Here is a 19,459-nt window from a genome sequence, read left to right on the forward strand (position 1 = left end):
TTCTTTACTCAGCGAGTCGTGAGTTCATGGAATGCCCTGCCAGTAGCAGTGGTGGACTCTCCCTCTTTATGGGTATTTAAACAGGCATTGGATAGGCATATGGAGGATAGTGGGCTAGTGTAGGTTAGGTGGGCTTGGATCGGCGCAACATCGAGGGCCAAAGGGCCTGTACTGCGCTATATTTTTCTATGTTCTATGTTCTAACAAATCTACCAGTTCAGCGAACCAACTTACAACCTGATAATTCTAATATCATGAAACATGCAAATAGACATTTATGAATTATTATGGTGTTTTGGTTAAACTATGACAATAGTACACTGATATTTGTTTTATTATATTATGGCTTGTGAATGTCACTGGCAAGCCTCCTGCATTCTGAAATATCTGAAAGTAATCAAACTGCAATAATTAATTGAGAAAAAAAACTTCATCAAGATGTTGTCTTGTTCTTAATTAAAAATAAGTATTAAAAGTAAGTTCAAGGTAATTGTTTATTTAAAATACTTACCTATCTATTTCCAACACATTTTCTGTGCTTTTCAGTATCAGACTGTTCTTTTCCCATACATTTCTCACAGGATCAGGCAGCTGTATTTTTGTTGACATCAGTACTATGGTTTCATCATTTACCGGACAGCTTCTCTCATGATTTCTCTGTAAACATAGTTCAAGGGGGCGCTCCAGGAACAGCTGAAGGAAACCTAGGGAATCTTTTAAAGAGATAAGTTGTTGGTGAACAACTTTTCTGAAAATTCATTTCTAAAATTATAATGAAACATTTTTTAAAGGAGACAGTTAGTCAGAAATTCCACTCTCACCAGCTTGGAACTTTGGTTCCACAAAAACGAATGAGTTGAAAATGCCTAAGTGGCAATTGTATAAGCAGAATTTCTACCCCAGTATATCTTACGTTTGAGTTTCTCATAAAGAACAATATAAAATATTGGTAGTGATAGTAGTAGCATCAAGACAGACAGTAGCACCAACATTAAGCAGGCACAGCACCCATTAAACATCAAACACACCCTATCCAACCAATAAATGTGAATTACTGCATTGCATTGTTATGAATTCTGAATTTCTCACAAAGCTTTTGATTTCAGTGAATCAGATATTCAGTTTAGAACTGGTAACTAACTCCCAAAAGTTTCAGCCATAATTTTGAAGCAATCTTGAAATAAGAGTAAGCACAAACTAAACTATAGCTAGCAACTTGACCAGGAAGGTTGCAGAATTCCTGTATTCCTAATCATTTCAATAGAACAGTAAATCTTACTGGAACTTTCTCCAACCTATCAATTACTGATAAGGACAAACAAGCAAAGGTTATACACAAGAGATTTCAGAATAATAACAAGTGTGTAGGATCCCTGGAGAGTATGAACACAGATCCCTGAAGGCTGAAGGATAAGAACATCAACTGATTAAGAATGCATGCAGATTATACTTTTACTAACTGAAGCATGGTACATAAGAGCAAGACATTATGCTGGAACTGTATAAAACACTGGTAAAATTAAAAGTGAAGTATCACATGCAGTCTGGTCACCAAATGACAAGAAAGATGTAACTGCATTTGTCAGGAAGCAAAGAATGTCACCAAGACTGGTGAATGGATCAGTGGTGCTGGAAGAGCACGGCAATTCAGGCAGCATCCGAAAAGCTTCGAAATCAATATTAGTTATGAGGCAAGGTTGGATAGAGTGGGTTTATTTCCTTTGTAACAGAGAATGTAAAAAGAAATTTAGTGTATAAAATTATTAGCAGCTTAGATAGAGTGGATAGGAAAGTCCTATTTCCCTTAGCAGAGAAGTCAATAACCAGGAGACATCAGTACATAGTTCATCAGTAATTTGAGGATTCTTTTTTAAACCCAAAGAGTAGTGGAGATCTGAAATTTTGACTGAAAAGATGGCAGAAGCAAAAACTCTAATCATATTTAAAAATTACTTAAATATGCACTCCTACAAAAGTGCCATGACCTAAAACTGTTGACTGAATAGTTGAAAAATAGGATTAGGCTCTATTGCTCTTTCTCCACGAATAAAGTCACAAGAGGCAAATGATCCCCTTATGTACTGTAAATGATTCTATACAGTCTACAATGTCTCTGTCCGTAAAGAATCCAAGTTATTACTCACGACAAAACACAGGTCTGAATGCGATTTTGGAGATTTATTTGAATTTCCACAACAAGAGAGCAGGTCTCCAACTTAGCCAGAATGGCGTCAGAGCCCCAATTCCAGAAGTTCCACCCTTGAACCTAGTACCCAACATTTTCAACAAAGGGGAAATTTTTGTTATTGCCATTTTTGTTAACAGTGTCCAAAACTCAATTTGTGGACTTTATGTTTTGAGAAAAAAAATTGTACTTTACCAAACTTCTTTGGAGAGGTAGGAAATCCTTTTGGATAGGTTCAGGGACTCTTTTGGAAGGGGTCAAGTGCCTTTTGGGGTTGTTATATGTAGATATAAAAATATATGAAAAGTGGATAAACTCATTATAATTTTCAAGCTCATTGGAACTGTGAAGCTTGCCATTTCACTGAAAGTTATTATTGGATTACAGCTGCATGATTGACAAACTATCAAATTAATCCTGTCACTTTACAGTTTGATTGACAACTCCATATAGTTATGAAGTTTTTGATGTGGACAATGAATATAATGGTATGTTTTACAAGGTTGTTATTGAAAGGATTTAGATTTGTTGAATGTGTTTTTACTGTACGAGAGGATTTTATTTTAAATAGTGAAGACATCAAGATACCCTTACAGCTTTATTTTATTTCAGCTCAAAATGGCTCTTCTGCTCATTGTGGATACTGATTGAACTGGCATAGAGTTATGACAAAGGTTGATGGTTGAGCAGCATAGCTTAGTGTAAGTTGGCAAAAAGCTATAAAGGGCTATGTGGGGTTGGGTAAAGAAGAATAAGTTGGTATGGAGGCTATGAGGGACTATGAGAGAGGAGACACAGGGTTAAAATGGATCAGGGATGAGTAGAGAGACATAGGTTGGCACAGAAAGCAATGTTAGGCCATGGGTATATGGGTAAGGGGCATGATTTGGCATAGGGAGAGCTAAAATATTTTTTTATAGCTGGGACAAAGAACAGAAGCACAAAGGCCAGCCTTTCAGACAGCCTGTCTCACTCAGCTTCCAGAATTGGTAGGCCCAACACCTAACAAACCTGCCATCCCCATTCAAAGCCCATAGTGAAAACTTTATTGTTTGGAACATTTTCCCAAGCATTGTGCTTACAAACCTGGGGGTATTATCACTCTGCACATCCAATTCTAGAGTGAAAATTTAGGCAATAGCCTTTCTTTGGCATACTTTATTCTCTAGTACAAAATTAAGTTAGTAATGACAATATTCCATTCTTTGAAAACTAGCTACTACTTTGCTATTTATTGTTTTTGTATCTTTGTTGTAATCTTTGAGGCACTAATGTTAATACCAAAAGAAACTATTTCAAAACAAGTTTAGGCTATATGCTTCTTGACACTGAAAATGCCAATGCTCTCAATTTACAATAAGATGATCCACAAGAAAGCTGAAAAACAAGAGTATGGACTCTGGATACTCATACCATTTCAGTGAAGCAGAAATAAAAAGGACAGGTTATTCTTGTTATGAAGAAAATAGGCCAATATTTGTGTAGTTATTTACACACAATGGTAGACTGCTTATTCTAGATATATTACTATATATTGTTTTCTACAGGAGACTTACTTCGCCTTGCTATCTGAAAAACTTCATATCTCATGCTTTGATAGTAGAAGTTGTCATCTAAAATTATAACCAAGGGTCTCAAATACATGTTGAAAACTGTGTACTGCTGCACTCCAAGCTGAGTTTCTCCAGAGATAATATGCTGCTGTTTCAGTGACTGAATGAAACATTCCCATGTTGAATCATTTTCAATGCCAGAAACAGAAAGGCAGCCATTCCCATGAATAGCCTGTATTAAGTGTTCAATGTAAACCAGCAGCTTATGCCTGTACAATTTCCAGAGGGAACCCTGTGGATTTAAAAATATAAAAGTTTTTAAAAATTAAAACTTAAAAATTGTGCCATTCATCGCAACCTGAATATAAATTTAATGCACTGAATTGATGAAAATAAATAAATGCATTAAACAAAAGATATATTTAGACTATAATTTTGATGTCCTCACTTAATAATATTTATCATAAAGGGAGTGTAACAAAGATTTACTAGACTTATTTTTGGAATTGAGGATTGTCCAATGAGAATCATCAAGTAGACAAGACTTAAATATGTCAAATTTTATTGTTTTGTCAGTATAGATGTTGGGAGGAGTTTCCCCTGGCTATGGAGTCTAAAACTAGGAGGTAAAAGTGCCATAACTAAGTGTTAGCCATTTAGGACTAAGCTGTGGAGAAATTGTTTCATTCAGCATTTGGAACTCTCGACCTTTCAGAGCTTAAATGCTGTCATTGAGTATATTCTAGACAAAGATTAATAGATTTTCGGACACAAAGGGCATCAAAGGATATTGGGTCACGTTGAGAGGGTGCATGTCAAGTAGATGATTAGCTATCATTTTGTAGAATGGAAGGGCAAACTCAAATGGGCTGGCTGGACAACTCCTGCTCCTATTTATTTTATTTTTATTAATACAAATTCACATTTGACTCAGTTTGACCCATTTATAGAGTCGATTGATACTAAACAAATATTATTTCCAATTAAATAACATACTACCCAGGAAATTTTAAGAAACTATTCTTTGATAGATTCCTGCTTTACTCTACATGATAGCTGCATGAAAGATATTCCACTCAAATAAATGCAGATAAATATAGATTGACATTTATTGTCAAATTGATACACTCAAGTATCTGAACTGAGACTTGAATGCATAATCTGATAATTTAAATATAATTTATGTTTGTTGACTTTAAGATGTGCACAGACTAACATGATTTCCATGAACTTGCTTCATTACTTTAGGAAGCTAGAAAGGAATTTCTAAAAGCTTCCCTCAATGTTCTTTCTTTCTGGCAGTAGGTAGCAGGGTTAGGGTCTGGATCAGCAGTGAGTGAATGAACCTGAGCTTCTCAAATTGAATACTGTACTGTGCACTTCATTTAATGTTATGGTATTTGCAAAACTACTGCATCATCTGCATATCCTCTGTATATTTCATAGTTATTGTGGTGCACATCATTAATATTGCTATAAACAGCAAGAGCATTATTAACATCTGTCTGCAAAGAATATGACGTTTGTGATATTTTTACTTTCATATGAAGCAACTGGGTTGAATTTTAATTCTTAGGTCTCACTCCCCCTGGTCTCAGGACCTAGAGGACGCTTGACGAAATATCATATTCCAGCAAACAGGTGGGCTCCAATGTCTGAAAGGCCAATAATAGGAGGCCTTCCACCAGTGAAAAATTAACAAGAGGAGCTGCTGAAGGAAATCAGGACATCTCTATTCCCAGTGACTGACCATAAGTCTGGTGAGACTGTTTGTTGAATGAAAGATTGATACACTGTTTTGGAAACAATGATCTTTATTATTCAAGGATTAAGACAGAGCTTCCCACAGTCGGCTTTGCAACTCAAGTAGGGTCAAAAGTTTGGAGTTATGAAGTCCAAGACAATAATGGCTGCCATGACGCTCCAACCAAGTGAACAACTGTGAGACAGCTTCATATCCTTGCAATTTTTGAAAGTTAACCTTAAATCATGATTTCTCGAGTAGTAGAAATGCAGGCTTTATATACTTCTATAAAACAATGAAACCTGCTCACAACTATCTGTACTACATCACCATCCTCCCACTTAAAGTCTCACTGCTGCATCCCCACTTTTAAAGGTTTCTCTATCCACTGCCTTGCAGGTCAAAACAACTTTTTGGCATTAAATTAGATCTCAATGGGAAATGTTCAGGAACCCCCTATGTTGGCTCTTTATAGATAAAGTGAATAGCCACCCTTCCCCAAACCCCAACACACAGAAAATAGTGACCTGCAGTACCATGGTTGTGGCTCATTCTCAAGAGAAGAAACATCCGAATATATTGGAGCTTTTTGCTCCAATATCTGCTAGCAATCATGACCATCCCCTGACATGACAGCATCAAAAATAATCTATTCAGCATTGCAAGACTATCCCTTTTTTCTTGTTCATGGGATTAGGGCATCACTGGGCGGCAAGGTGGCACAGTGGTTAGCACTGCTGCCTCACAGCGCCAGAGACCCGGGTTCAATTCCCGCCTCAGGCGACTGACTGTGTGGAGTTTGCACATTCTCCCCATGTCTGCGTGGGTTTCCTCCGGATGCTCCGGTTTCCTCCCACAGTCCAAAGATGTGCAGGTCAGGTGAATTGGCTATGCTAAATTGTCCGTAGTGTTAGGTAAGGGGTAGACGTAGGGGTATGGGTGGGTTGCGCTTTGGCGGGACGGTGTGGACTTGTTGTGCCGAAGGGCCTGTTTGCACACTGTAAGTAATCTAAAATAAAATCTAAATATACCAGCATTTATTACCCATCCCAGAGGGCAGTTAAGACTCAACCAAATTGCTGTGGGTCTGGCATCACATGAAGTCCAAACAAGGGTAAGCAGTTTCCTTCCCTAAAGGACATTAGTGAACCAGATGGGTTTTCCCTGGTAATCAACATGATCATAATTAGACTCTTCATTCAAGATTTTCGTTTAATTGAATTGAAATTCCACCATCTGCCACAGTGGGATTCAAATCAGTTCCCCAGAAGATTACTTAGGTCTCTGGATAGAGTCTAGCAACAAGACCACGAGGCCATCACCTTCCTCTCATTAAGCATTTACTGTGGCCAGGATAATTGAAATTCCAAGGACCATTCTCCTGCTCTATGTCGGGGGTGGGGGGGTTTGCATTAGCTCAGTCAGCCAGAGTATGATGCAGAATAGCACCAATATTGCAGATTCAATCCTCACACTGGCTGTGGCAGCTCATAGAGGCTTGTCTCCTTGTCCTGTCTGCATCCTTGATGTGAAAATGACTCTAAACAACCAACTGCCCCTCAGGAGAGAGATATCGGATAGTCTAACTCCAGCAAAAACAAGAAAGAGAAAAAGAAGTTTTTCATCATATGCACAACTGTAAAGTGGAAGATATCCTTGCAGACAATCATGGTTAAAAGCCACAGAAATAATTAGAGGCAAGAGAATGATTAGGGATAGTCAGTATGGTTTTGTGAGAGGGAAATTGTATCTCACACACTTGATTTGAGTTTTTTGAGGAAGTAATTAAGAAGATTGATGACCACAGAGTGGTAGATATTGTTTACTTGGACTTAAGTAAAACATTTGACAAGGTTCCACATGGTAGACTAATTAATAAAGAAAAATCACATGGAATTCAAGAGGAGTTTGTCAATTGGATACAAAAGTGGCTAAATGGCAGGAGACTGAGTGATGGTGGTGGGTTGTTTTCTGACAAGAGACCTGTGACCCGCAGTGTTTCACAGGGATTTGTGTGAGGTCTACTTTTGCATGTCATTTATATAAAATGATTTAAATGAAAATCTGGAAAGCATGATTAGTAAGTTTGCAGATGGTACCAAAATTGTTGATATAATGGACAGTGAAGAAGATTTCTAAAATTACAAAAGGATCTTGATCAATTGGGTCAAAAGGCTGAGGACTGGCAGATGAAGTTTACATTAGATTACTTACAGTGTGGAAACAGGCCCTTCGGCCCAACAAGTCCATACCGACCCGCCGAAGCGCAACCCACCCAGATCCATTCCCCTACATTTACCCCTTCACCTAACACTAGAGGCAATTTAGCATGGCCAATTCACCTCACCTGCACATTTTTAGACTGTGGGAAGAAACCAGAGCACCCGGAGGAAACCCACACAGACACGGGGAGAATGCGCAAACTCGACGCAGTCGCCTAAGGCAAGAATTGAACCCAGGTCTCTGGTGCTGTGAGGCAGCTGTGCTAACCACTGTGCCGTCCAAGTTTTAAGGTGAGGAGAAAGATTTAAAAACAGGAGGGTCAAATTATTTTTTTACACAGTGGTTTGTGTGTGAAATGAACTTCCACTGGAAGTGGTGGATGCAAGTACAGTTACCAAGTTTAAGAGACATTTGGATCAGTACATGAATAATAAATGTTGGGAAGCAGATGGGCCATGCTCAGGCAGGTGGCACTAGCTTAGTTTGGGATTATGGTTGGCATAGCCTGGTTAGACCAAAAGGTCTGTTTCCACGCTGTATGACTCTAATACACCATTGATCTGTGACTCGAAGGCAGGTTACAAGTGATATTTAAGATGCCGATGGTAGAAGCCTGACCGTCGCTGCAGGATTATCCGTTAACCGATCCCCATCAGTTTGTCCCAAAAGCGAAAAAGCTTCTCCCGGGATGAGTTCATCGTAACAGAGCAGCAACGATTGCCTCTTCGGCTGCAAGGCCTTCAGCAGACGTCGTGCGAACGTGGACTTCCCAGCTCCCGGAAGGCCGGCGACCAGACATAAAGACACAGACCGACGGGTCTCCCGAGGACCCTGTTGCCCCCCTCGCTGCTCCAGCGCTGCCGATCGGCGTAAAGAGCCCGCGGCTCCAACTTCCGGAACGTTTCAACCTCCGCTGTTCGAGCCTGCCATAACCGTCAGCGCTCCACGCGCAGCCGCCGGAAATCGGAGCCTCCTGATTGACACTAGAGGGTGACCAGTCAGGAATCGGCTGCGGTCTGGAGACCACCAATTCAGCGGCGCGTGGGCGGGACTAATCGTTGAGCCTCCAGGTGGGGGGGGCTCTCTGAAGCCCCGAGGGAAGTTAGAACAGTATAGTACAGGCCCTTTGGCCTTCGATGTTGTGCCGACCTCTTATCCTACTCTAAGATCAAACTAACCTACATACCCTTCATTTTACTATCATCTATGTGCCTCCCCAAGAATCACTTAAATGTCCCTAATGAATCTGACTCTACTACCACTGCTAGCAGCACATTCCATGCACTCACCACTCTCAGTGCAAAGACCTTACCTCTGACATCTCCCCTAAACCTTCCTCCATTCACCTTAAAATTATGCACTCCATGATAGCCTGGGAAAACATCGCTGGCTATGCACTCTATCCATGCCTCTCTGTGGATAAGTGGTAGGGACCGTCACTTTGAGTATGAGGTTCTTGGGTTCAAGTGTGACGTCGCCCAAAAGGATATTTCAAAAATATCTAAATACACTAAGCACTTAATTGTGGGGGAAATCACCTCAGGAGCCACCTCCCATTCATATAATCAGCGACGGCATTGAGACGACCTGAAGAAAATACCTACAAGCAAGAATTATATATTGAGATGAACATTCATGTAAGATCGATCACTAATGAAATCCATTAATGTAATTTAAACCGCACAAAAACATTAACCTTAACTGTCATGTTCAATGAGGAAGGAGACAAAAAACGTTGTAGATGCTGTAATCCAAAGTAGACAGGCAGGAGGTTGGAAGAACACAGCAAACCAGGCAGCATCAGGAGGTGTAGAAGTTGACATTTTGGGTGTACCCCTCTTCAGGACCATTTCTGAAGGGTCAGTAAATGAATAATAAATGGTTGGAGGCATATGGGCCATACACAGGCAGGTGGCACTAGTTTAGATTAGTTTCCCTACAGTGTGGAAACAGGCCCTTCGGCCCAACCTGTCCACACTGACCCTCTGAAGAGTAACCCACCCAGACCCATTTCCCTCTGACTGATGCCCCTAACACTATGGGCAATTTAGCATGGCCAATTCACCTAACTTGCACATCTTTGGACTGTGGGAGGAAACCAGAGCAGCCGGAGGAAATCCACTCACACACAAGGAGAATGTGCAAACTCCACACAGACAGTCGCCCAAGGCTGGAATCGAGCCTGGGACCTTAGTGCTGTCAGGCAGCAATGCTAACCACTGAGCAACCGTGCTGCCAGTTTGGGATTATATTCCTGAAGGGTCCTGAAGAAGGGTTACACCCAAAATGTCAACTTCTACACCTCCTGATGCTGCCTGGTTTGCTGTGTTCTTCCAGCCTCCTGCATGTTCACTTAGGAAGCCAGTCCCAAAATTCCATGTACACTCATTTAATTTGTGCGAGATGCCTGATTTGGGGAGATCTTCACCTGAATTTACAAATGTCCAACATGAGACCTTATTTTGATATTTTTACGCATTTCATAATTTCAGATGTCCACCATTTAAAAATGGAATGGGATTCTTGAGTACTTTCATGTGGCACTGTCAAATGCAGTAATTTCCAAGAAATAAATAATTTATGAATTAGATCTTCTTACTAAAATACTACAATTCACCAAAGCATTGGGTTATACAGATAGTAATTCTTTCCTGATGAAGGACTTTTGCCTGAAACATCGATTTTTCTGCTCCTTGAATGCTGCCTGACCTGCTGTGCTTTTCCAGCACCACTCAAATCCTGACTCTAATCTCCAGCATCTACAGTACCCACTTCCGCCTAGATAGCAATTCTTTGTCAAGTTTCTTGCTGTTAAACAGGAAATGGATATTCTTACATAGCTGAGTAGCTGTGGCTGATCTACTGCAGATGGAGGCACCTATTTTTCTTGCCGCCCTGTGTGGAGTATCCAGTTCCTGACAATAGAGAGCACTTGTCCATGGAGAACTATTAAAATAAATCTAATTTTGTTCAGGCTATGGAATGAAACCAATTCAGTATGTTGCTACCACAGCCTGTTCAATCAAAATCTTTTCTAATTTCTTTCCTCATCATGTAGTATGAGGAAACACTAAAGTCATTATTTTTCTTCTCTTTACCCCATTCAGCTCCTGAATCTTGTACTACATTTCATTAGGTTAATAATAGCTCCTCTTATATAGGCAATGATTGATTTCTGTCTTCAAAACTACTGCAATTAGACCTAACTTTGAAAACCTTTCTTTGCTCAAGCTATCATTTTTCACTAAAACCCACTTTATCTCAAAATTCTCAGGATTCTCTACTCCAATTTTCCACTGCAGTAATCTGGTCAATTGCTTTCAATCTGATTTCTATTCTGCTCACAACAATGGGAATGCCTGCCATGACTAAGTGGCATTAATATTATTTACTTTTTAATGCTTTACAATGTGACTTCCTATGCTATCAACCTTCACTGCTTCTCCTTAATGGTTTGCATCCTTGGCATTACTTCTAGTGATTACTCCTTTAATTTGTCTAACAACACTGGCAATTAATTCAGTCCCAAGCTGTGACATTTTCCAATTTTGTTTTAATATTCATTTTGTGGGCTGTAGACATCACTGTCTGGCCAGTAAAGGTGGTGTTGAGCTGCCTTCTTGAACCACTGCAGTCCACCTGCTGAGTTGACCCACAATGCATTAGGGAGGAAATTCCAGGATTTTGACCTAGCAACAATGAAAGAAATTCTACCCACATATTTACATGTTATGTCTTTGAAACTTGGGTTTAGTTGCTATTTGCTGATTCGTCTGTCTCATGAAATGTCACAATGGCTATGCTATGGGGAAAATCACCAGTCTTAGAGTCAGAATCGAGGTTCAATGACAGAGTTTATTAAACAAGGAAATACCAGAGCTCCAGGGAGAGAAAGACACCAACAGCACAGTGGTCAGCTGTGATTCTTCTCTCAACCCAGAACACATGTCAAGATACTTCTTTACATCTTTTGACACCATAGGTCAGTGATGAGATTATTGTCTTTGTAACATGATTTGTTTATGGCAATCATTGCAAAATCATAGATAGTTTTGATACAGTCTTTGTCAGTTCTAACGCAGCTTTTGTTAATTTCAGCGCGATTGTTGTTAGTTTCAATGCAGACATTGTCAGTTTTAATGTGTGTGGAAGTCCATTGCTGTAGTAATGGACACTAATCACTCTTTCTGAGAAGGACGATTACTGCAGCCCTAACTATTAGCACTTTATATTGAGTCCATATCAAGCTGTTCGCATTTCTATCAAAGATGTTGACTGCACCCAGACACTTCAGCAGGCAGTGTATGTTATGTGTATTCTCATGTGTATTCTCTCCCTCACCCGCCTTAAAGTTATTAACTAGGTTGTGAGTGCATTGCTCTGGCATTCTGGTGGCCGCAGGCAGTGTCTGTATTTGCTCTGCTGTCTCCCCCCATTTTGTGGTCCGGTGGCCATCTTATATGTCAAGTGGTCAACTCATGGCTCCATGGCCATCTTGTGTATCTGTGTGTCTAGTGTCACCCTGCCCCGTGCCATCTACCACTTCACTCACTCCTTTGTGGTCAAGGAGGCAACATCAGAGATCTCCGGCAGACCACCCAATTTACATGTAGAGGTAGGTCATCTCTAGGAGCTCCTCCTCCCAAGGAGTGTCATGGAGTGCCAATTTTGTTGGGGGCTCTGCTGTGGTGACACTTGCTGCTGGTACAGTTCTCGTAGGTAGCGCCTTACAGCAGAGCTTTAAACACCCATGGCCCACACAGCATGCCAGCATGAGTGCAATGAGGAGAACCATTCTGTGTGCCAAATAGGATCTCCAAGATTTACCAGCTGTCTGTAATTGTGGCTCCCTGTCAAAAGTGATCTAGCTGGTTTCAGATATTGTTGATTGCTTCTATAATGTTTTAAGAGGCATCAATAACATGGGTGATACAATTGTCACCAGTAATTGTACAAACTCCCCCTTGCTGTGCCAATTGATAATCCACCCACGTAACATGTCTGCTGTGTATAGAGTCTGAGTTTAGCCAGCTCTATTATTTGCTTCCAGAGCTTTTGAGGTACTATTGCCAAAGATAGTCAGGCCACATACAAGGTAATTTCGGTTTTTAGTGTTGACGACCCCCAAAAGATAGAGATCCCAAGAATCCATATCCCAGTGATGACCCCAAAGTGGTGGGGACCTGCCAGTCAGCACAGAAGTCCTGACTGATGGAGCGAGTCACTATCCTTCTCTGAACATGTTCCCCGCTGGACATGGTAAAGTAAAGGGTGCAATTGTCCCTACTGCAAACAGGTTTGGGAGGTCTGGGGTGTCTGTCGTGTAAGTCCCCTTAAATAGAGAAAAAAAAAACTCTTTGCTACTTGATAACATACATTGTCCTGTCCTTCCATCTGTCTGTCCATCCACGTTGCCGCTGATTCCCCGGGTCCCCACCCCCCTCCCCCACCCCCTGAGCTGGTGAGTATTGAACGTGTACATCCATGTGGCATGGATGCTATTGCACTGACCACATATGAATTCTCTGCCTGCAATCACATTGAAGCATGCCTGCTCACTGCAGGTGAAGGTAAACTGTCCCCTGGTGACTGTACAGAGTTGATAAGTGCACTGAGTCATTTTTGGGAACCACAGCATGAACGCATCCCCATCCCTGTCCTGTGAAACAGAATGGGTAATTAGCAGGTTTTAAATGGGTCTTCCCTTCCCTAGGCTGGGGGGCCTGGCACTATGGGCTGGTGGTCCTGTTCAGCAGCACACATCTACCGCCTGTATTTCCCTATCTGCCCATTACACGGTGCTCCCGTGGTGTCCCCTGTATACAGGCCGCAAGGGGTCCACACCGGGGTGATCACAAACAGGGATTCTACTGATCGCGCCATTGGGTAGCAGATGGTTCGGTTCCCAATAAAGCTGAGGTGGGTTTTATAGAAGAGGTTATCCTCAAATCCTGTCATGCTCCTCACATTTGTAACACTTAAACATAGTGAAATATATACGGATATATACATTTTGCAGTCAAAATAATCAATCAAAGTCTTTGCTTGTGCAGTTGTGCTTCTGTATGGTTTGTTCTGTTATGTCTTCGGTACTCCCCCTGGGATAACCTTCTTGTCCACCATTTCAGTTTGCACCTGTGAAATGGTCAATGACATTAATTTGGTCACAGGAGTCTTTAAACAGTTTTAGTTGGGTCCAGTGCTTCCATGTGCCTTTTCCTTTAATATCTATGCAGGATCAGGTGTCCCCACTTATTACCATGTCGTAAGGCCCATTCCATTTTGGGGCAAAGTCTGGGTTGTCAGGCAATGCTCGCACTAGGATACAGCTCCCTGCTGCTGGGACCTCAGGGAAGACTTTAGGTTTCCCTGCCTTGTCCTTTTTGTCCTGTTTATCAATTACAGATTTCCACATCCCTTTCAATTGGGCGTTCAGTTTTATCACATATTGCCAAATTTTGTCTTTTTAGTGGACCCACATAAGTGCCACCTGTGATTATTGTCCCATGCAACTGCATTGCTCACCTGGTCACTAGTTCATATGGTGTTTGCCCAGTTGCCTGATTCATGGTGGCTCTTAATTTCATTAGTATGGCTAGCAGCACTTCAGCCCATGTTCTGCCTGAAGTTTGTATAGCCTTAGGTAAAGTATTTTTGAGCATTCTACTCATTTTCTCTACCATCCGTGAGCTCTGGGGGTGATAGGGGATGTGAAATTTTTGTCTAATGTTGAGTAATTGGCAGACAGTCTTCATGATCTTGCCTGTAAAATGTGTCCCTTTGTTGGAGTCAATCTGGAGGGGTACCCCCCACCTGGGGATTACCTCCTACATTAATATTCTGGCTACAGTGGTCACGGTGCAGCTTTTGGTCAGGAATGCTTCTACACACTGGGTGAATTGGTCTATGATGACCAGGCAGTACATTTTCCCATGCAAAGGTGGTAGTGGCCCTGTAAAATCTATCTGAAGGTGTTCCCAGGATCCCCTGGGTCTGGGCTGGTGTCCCATCCTAACTTTTATAAGTGTCCCTGGATTATGTTGTGCACAAATCATGCATCTGCGGTAGTACTTGGCCACATCTCTTCCAATTCCCTTTCGCCACCACTCTCTCCCTCGGCTTGTTATCATGGCCTCTCTACCTGTATGGGAGAGCCCGTGGTGCAGTTCGAGCAATGTGTTCTGTTACCACCTTGTCTGCTCGCCTCCAGACACCATCCTCTCCTTTGAATGTCCCCTGCAGTTTCCGTTGCGTTCTATCTTCCTGTGGGGTGTCCTCCTGTAGCTGCTGAATTTGGATAGCGTCTTTCACTAATTCAATAGTGTCTATTGCAGCCTCGTTAATGGCTTCTCGTTCTGGGGCTTTCTGAGCTGCTCGGTCTGCTGCCTGGTTTACTTTGAATTTTAGTCAATTTGGGCTCTCTTTTGCTGGCTCCTTTTGATAGACTTTTATTTTTTTTAATGCAGCCTCTTTTGGCTGCTCACTGGCATGCAATAGTGCCTGAATTCTTAACTGGTATCTCCGAAGTGGTGAGCCCTCTTCAACCCCATGCCACCATGTAGTCATGGACTACACCGGAGGCATATTGACTGTCAGTATATATATTCATGGATTTTCCTTTTGATAGTTCCAGTGCTTTAGTGAGTGCTACCAGTTCTACTACCTGTGTGGACTGACTCTCATCAATCCTTCCAGACATAACTGTTTCTAACTTATAATTTATCACAGTCCATCCTGTTTGGGGCCACCCTGCTACGTATTTTAGTGACTTGTACATGAAGAGGATCTCCTCGGCTTTGACTTGGGGGGTATCTTTTACTTGCCTCCTATCCTAATCCCCATCTATATCCCTACAGTTGTGCAGTTCCCCTGCGTCTAGAATTCCCTCAGCTGGGTTTTCTCCTGTAGCCCTAAATATTATCACGGGCCAACTTGGCGGTAAAAGAACTGCCTCCCACTTTGCCCTTCTCATATTGGAGACGGCCCTCAGTTTCCCTGTGTTAGCATCTCTACTAGGGTGTGTTTAGTGTGGAGGATGACATTCCCTGTCATTACTATGGACTCGCTAACCCTAATGGGCCAAGCAGTGCGGTCTAAGGCTGCTATGCACCTGGGCAACGCGGTGACTCCTGGCCCTTCTGTAGTTGACTAGTACCCTATGGGCCTTCTCCTGCTACCATGTTCTTGGGTGACCACTGCAGAGTAAAACACTCCCTCATTATTACAGTGAATGTGAAAATCCTTGCTGAGATCTGGCAGCCCTAGCCTGGGGAGCTAATGTGAGCTGAGTTTTAAGCTGACTGTATGCCTCCTTCGTTCTGTCCCCCAAATACAGGTTCCAAGGCGGGCTTGCTTCCTTTAGTTAATCTCTGGATCGGTTCAGCCAATTTTGCGAACTCTGGTATAAAGCTCCGACTATAGTTGAATAGCCCCAAGACTTTTCTGAATCCCTTGAGGGGACAGGTCGTGGTTTTTGTTGGATTGCCTTCTTGCGGTCGTTGGCCATTTCTTTGAGTCTCTGGGATATAAGGTGTCCCAGGTATAAGACTTGTATATTGTTAATCTATGCCTTTGTGGGGCTGATTTTTAACCTGCGGTTGCCAATTCATGTAATACTAGACATAAAGCTTCTTGGTGTCCTGGCCCAGACTCTGAGTCAATTAGGATATCACCTACATATTGGAGGGCAGTGCTACCCTCTGATAAATCTACTCTCTTCAGAATGTCACTCATCACTCTGTGAAAAATAGTGGGGCTGTTATGGATCCCTTGTGGCAGACAAGTCCACATATACTGCCTGTTCCTCACTGTAAAAGCGAATTTGTTCTGGGCCTCAGAGTGTAACAGGATAGACCAAAACCTGTTGGCTATATCGAAAACAGTAAAACTCTTGTGCTCAGGGGCCAAGCTGTTTAAGATGGTGAAGGGTTCTGCTACAATGGGTGCAATTTGGGGGTAACCTTATTTAGTCCTGTATGATCAATGGTGAGCCTGTAGCTCCCATCAGACTTTAGTACTGGCCACGCTGGAGAATTAGTTGTACTTGTGGTTTCTTTCAGGATTCTCTGTTTCACTAGTCCTTGCATTATCTCTACAACTGCTTTTTCTGCTTCAGGTTTTATTGGATATTGCCGGTGGGGTTTATGCTCCAGCCCGGGAACCCTTATCACACCTATGTTAATTAACCTGTATCTAACTTTGTTTCTGCCCATGTTTGGGGTTGGAGGCGTAGATGACTCCGAATCCCCCCCCTTTTCGAGGTTCCAGTCCATACTGGTACCTGTAGCCACTTTAATAGTTTCAAGGTGACTTGTAAGTTTCCCAGTCTCAGTCTTCCGATCGTCCTGTCTGGGCCAAATCAATTTCCCTTTTGAACAATTATTAGAACATCATATTCTTTCATGAGATCGTTGCCCATTATGGTGCCCTTGTTAGTTTGGCATGCATAGAATTTCATGGGGATATATACAATGTTTATTTCAACGAGGATAGTTTCGCTTAGGTAAGATGGCGTTTTATCCCCTCCTACCTGAGTTAAGTGAATCATTTTATTTGTGTGGGGTAAGGGTATGTTTGTGATAGATACAGCTGCTCCTGTGTCTACTAGCATTTCACATCTCCTCCTTCCTATTACTGCGGGTATATAAATTCTCCCCTCTCCCTTGCCCTCACAAATGGGGGCAGCTTGGTTGTCAGCTCTGCTGACCTCGGGACTCCCGCGGTGTTCCGGGTGGTGTTTGGAGGTGCCCCATGCTTTTCCCAGCACATTGCTTCTGTGTGTCCTGTTCTTTTGCAGTGGCCGCAGTATTTTACATTGTTCCCTGGTGTATTCCCTGCTCGTGGGACCCTACACTCTCTAGCAAAGTGACCTTGCCAGTCACAATTGTGGCAGGATTGTTTTATTCTATTCTCACCTCCATTCCAGTAGGCTGCTTTGTCAGGTCTTGCCTCTATTGCAGGAGCTTCTGCCTCCTGCAACCCGCTAGCCCACTCATAATCCTGGGACATTATTACTCCCATTTTCGGGATGGTTTGGTGTGTGCTAGAGAGACCATCTTTAAAAGCTTGGATAAATGCCCGGTTCCCCCCGATCTGGGTTGGCTTGCCCTGAGCATTCCCGATAGAGCCTAAATAATTATTCCCCATATTCAGAGGCTCCTTTAAATTGCTTAGTGGTTGTGATCTTGTTCCAGTGCGTGGGGGAATTTCCTAGCATCCTCTGGATTTCTTCTTTAAAGTCAGTGAAGGGTGCCTGCTGGGCATCTATCTCAGCTGTGAGGGCGCTGGCATGTGTCCACCATCCTCCCCTATAATCTCGGGCTGCTGTGGCATCGGGTCTGCCAGCTATCTGCCTCCACTTGTCTGCTGGGCAAGCTGACCGGACCAGCATGTCTATGTCCCTCAGGTTGGTGCCCTACCCCTACACTATCCAGATTAGAATTCCTGACGAAGGGCTTTTGCCTGAATCGTCAATTTTCCTGCTCCTTGGATGCTGCCTGACCTGCTGTGCTTTTCCAGCACCGCTCTAATATAGACTCTGATCTCCAGCATCTGCAGTCCTCACTTTTGCCTTTTGCCATATACTATCCAGCTCTTTCCAGAACCGGGTGTTTGCGTTCCGGGACTGTAATTTGCCCAGGGAGGCCATAATCTCCTGCCTCTCCCCTGGGGGAATGGTTTCTAATTTGATTTAAGTTGTGATTCTGTCCCTCCTCTGGTAACAGCTGCTAAATTGAACTCTTGCACGGTTCGTCCAACAGAGAGAGCAGTTGGTCCCTGCTGGACCGTTTCGCAGGAGGGGAGAGTGTCAATTTCTCTTTCCTCTTGTGTTCTTTCTAATGTGAATTCTAGATCCTTTATCCTGCTCTCCAGCTCTTTGACTTGTTCTTGGTCCTTTCTCCACCTACTCGTGGAGGCACTCACTTGCTCAATTAGGCTGGCTAATTGCTATACCAACATTACCCCTATCTTTTTAGTTTTATTCCGTTTCTGCTTATGTATCCACACTTTCTGTTGTGCTAATGTCTGGGATGGGTCCCAACCACTTTTCTTCATTTGTTCTGTCAACCCTGTCTGTCTGCCTTGTATTTCTCAATAAGGGAACCTGCAGTGTCCCCTTTAAAACTTTGATCTGCCATTTAACAGATTGTTACCCCCAGATACCACCAACAGTAACGTGTTCCTAAATGGGGACTTCTCTACCCCTGGCACATAATACTGTCCTAGCACCCTCGTATGGCCGTAGCAGTCTCCTAGCAAGGTGTACTGTCTACCGGTGGGACTTCTCTATCCTCCTGGCCACCTCTACTGATCCAAAGCCTCCAGAAAGGACCAGAAACCTACCTCTAGCCCAGTGTGCTCTTGACCGGTGGGGATTCTTTACCCTCACGGCCACCTCCACTATTCAACCTCTGTCGTTCTACTAAGGACTGACAGGGTATCATGGTTACTTAGCTTTCCACCTTGATCAGAGTGATCAACTCCTCTTCCTCACCACATTGGAAATTACAAGTACAAACAGCACCCAACTTTTAACTTAAACTCCAACTGGACTCTGTGTTGTTCGCCCCTACAGAGTCCAATGTTACCTGACTTGGCCACTTGTGCTTCATAACTCCTAGTGCCCTCGGTGCCTCAAATTCCCACTTCAAATCCCAACCTTTGCTTTGGGGGGCCACCCTCTTAACAACCGGTTTAGGGATGGGCTTTTGAGACACGCACAACCTTGTCCTCTGGCTGTTTCAGCACAAGCAG

The 19,459-nt window shown here is 42.7% G+C and overlaps 1 protein-coding gene across 1 annotated transcript in view; it reads right to left on the reverse strand.

Moving 5' to 3' along the window:
- LOC122561392 (L-seryl-tRNA(Sec) kinase) overlaps positions 1 to 17,713 on the reverse strand; it is a 38,441-nt gene extending 20,728 nt beyond the window's left edge. The window contains exons 1-6 of the mRNA XM_043713157.1: positions 17,620 to 17,713; positions 14,847 to 15,099; positions 13,501 to 13,682; positions 8,324 to 8,595; positions 3,742 to 4,030; positions 512 to 713 (exon numbers count right to left, since the gene is read on the reverse strand). Coding sequence (XP_043569092.1) covers positions 512 to 713; positions 3,742 to 4,030; positions 8,324 to 8,595; positions 13,501 to 13,682; positions 14,847 to 15,099; positions 17,620 to 17,713 — 1,292 coding nt within the window. The remainder of the gene's footprint in view (positions 1 to 511; positions 714 to 3,741; positions 4,031 to 8,323; positions 8,596 to 13,500; positions 13,683 to 14,846; positions 15,100 to 17,619) is intronic.
- Between the last annotated feature and the right edge of the window lie 1,746 nt (positions 17,714 to 19,459).

Source organism: Chiloscyllium plagiosum, chromosome 22, assembly GCF_004010195.1.
Source record: "Chiloscyllium plagiosum isolate BGI_BamShark_2017 chromosome 22, ASM401019v2, whole genome shotgun sequence".
Classification (NCBI taxonomy): Eukaryota; Metazoa; Chordata; class Chondrichthyes; order Orectolobiformes; family Hemiscylliidae; genus Chiloscyllium; species Chiloscyllium plagiosum.